Source organism: Notothenia coriiceps, unplaced genomic scaffold (assembly GCF_000735185.1).
Source record: "Notothenia coriiceps isolate Sejong01 unplaced genomic scaffold, NC01 NC01_scaffold00011206, whole genome shotgun sequence".
In the NCBI taxonomy this organism is placed as follows: Eukaryota; Metazoa; Chordata; class Actinopteri; order Perciformes; family Nototheniidae; genus Notothenia; species Notothenia coriiceps.
This window is the reverse complement of record NW_011343907.1, coordinates 1-1,949: the sequence shown is the minus strand read 5'-3', so window position 1 is coordinate 1,949 and position 1,949 is coordinate 1. Positions and strand designations below refer to the sequence as shown.

General features: G+C 38.2%; 1 protein-coding gene across 1 annotated transcript in view; it reads right to left on the bottom strand.

The window, feature by feature from the left end:
* LOC104946586 (collagen and calcium-binding EGF domain-containing protein 1-like) overlaps positions 1-1,226 on the bottom strand; it is a 3,234-nt gene extending 2,008 nt beyond the window's left edge. The window contains exons 1-3 of the mRNA XM_010772454.1: positions 1,087-1,226; positions 679-714; positions 418-453 (exon numbers count right to left, since the gene is read on the bottom strand). Of these exons, the coding sequence (XP_010770756.1) occupies positions 418-453; positions 679-714; positions 1,087-1,149 (135 nt within the window). The 5' untranslated portion in view covers positions 1,150-1,226. The remainder of the gene's footprint in view (positions 1-417; positions 454-678; positions 715-1,086) is intronic.
* Positions 1,227-1,949: the final 723 nt, after the last annotated feature.

The window sequence follows — 1,949 nt, the reverse complement described above, 5'->3', positions numbered from 1 at the left end:
GATGGATAGATAGAGAGATAGATAGATATATATGGATAGATAGATAGATAATAATATATAGATAGATATATCGCTGTGTGCGTCACTCTTTAGTGTCCCCTAGTCTCCCAGCTGTGTGCGTCACTCTTTAGTGTCCCCTGGTCTCCCAGCTGTGTGCGTCACTCTTTAGTGTCCCCTGGTCTCCCAGCTGTGTGCGTCACTCTTTAGTGTCCCCTGGTCTCCGTTGTGTTTTTTCAGCTTGTTGCAGGGTTTTGTATTTGCAATTTCAATCTCATGTCATGTTTGCAAAATGTGGATAAACGAGGCAGGTTATAAACTTAGAACACGTAACGGTGGATTTTTAAATCTTATTTATGAGTGGATTTATACAGTAGCTTTAAATTGTGAATCAACTGTAAGTTTTAAGTGTAAACTTACTGGTGGACCTCTGGGACCTGGAGTTCCTCGATCTCCCTGTAGTTGAGACAAAATGAAACCAAATTCAACATGTGTGATATACAAGAGCTGTATGTGCCAATCAGCTAAGCTTGACTTATTATATGTTTATCTATCGATACCCCCTCTCAGTGAGATGTGGTTAAAGGCACATGAAGACAGTAGAAGACCACATGCAAACGAAGACACATAAAGACAAGAGTTCAGAGCACAAATGAGGGAATAAAGACGTATGATATTGACCTTGAGTCCATCTGTTCCTGTCGCCCCAGTGGAGCCCTGAATGTACGATTAGACATGAATTAGAAAGTTAGTCAAGATAACAAGACATTTTTTATGAAGACCAGTGGACACACTTTTTAAAAGGTCAAAAAACATCTAGTTCAGCGCTGTCCAAAAATCAAGATGGCCAAAATGACAAACTTGAGGCTCTAAAACTGTAGGTAAAAACAGACTGCACCATGTGACCTCGCGGTGGATATAAAGTTGGTTGTTCATGTAACACCAGTGGCGTCATACCTATATTCATATGTTTCCTGTATCAACGAACACACTGAGGCTTTGAGACACTTCTTTGAGCTCCTTAGAGTCATTAATCTGAAACTCAGACATGGTAACCCCCTACATTATATAAACTGTTTTTCCTCTCACCACAGGCCCCCTGCGGCCCCTCTTCATGTGCTTCAGGTCCGGTTCTGGTCCCATGGGCCCCATGTTTCCCCTCGGACCTCGAGGGCCCGGCAGACCTCTGTCCCCAGGGTCCCCTCTCTTCCCCGGCTCCCCTGGGTGTCCTGGGAGGAGAGGGGAACTTTTTAAAATAGGATAGGCATCAAAATCACACTGACCCGAATATAAGAATATTTGTATATATATATATAGATAGATGGATGGATAGATAGATAGATGGATAGATAGAAAGTTAGATAGATAGATAGATAGATAGATGGATGGATAGATAGATAGATAGATGGATGGATGGATCGATGGATAGATAGATAGATAGATATATAGATAGATAGATAGATAGATAGATAGATAGATAGATAGATAGAAAGATAGATAGATAGATAGATAGATGGATGGATATATGGATAGATAGATAGATAGATAGATAGATGGATGGATAGATGGATAGATAGATAGATAGATAGATAGATGGATAGATAGATAGATAGATAGATAGATAGATAGATAGAAAGATAGATGGATAGATATATGGATAGATAGATATATAGATATATAGATAGATAGATAGATAGATAGATAGATAGATAGATAGATAGATAGATAGATAGATAGATAGATAGATAGATAGATAGATAGAAAGATAGATAGATGGGTAGATAGATATAGATGGATAGATAGGTAGGTAGATAGAAAGATAGATAGATATATGGATAGATAGATAGATGGATGGATAGATAGATAGATAGATAGATAGATAGATCGATGGATAGATAGATAGATGGATAGATAGATAGATAGATAGATAGAAAGATAGATAGATAGATAGA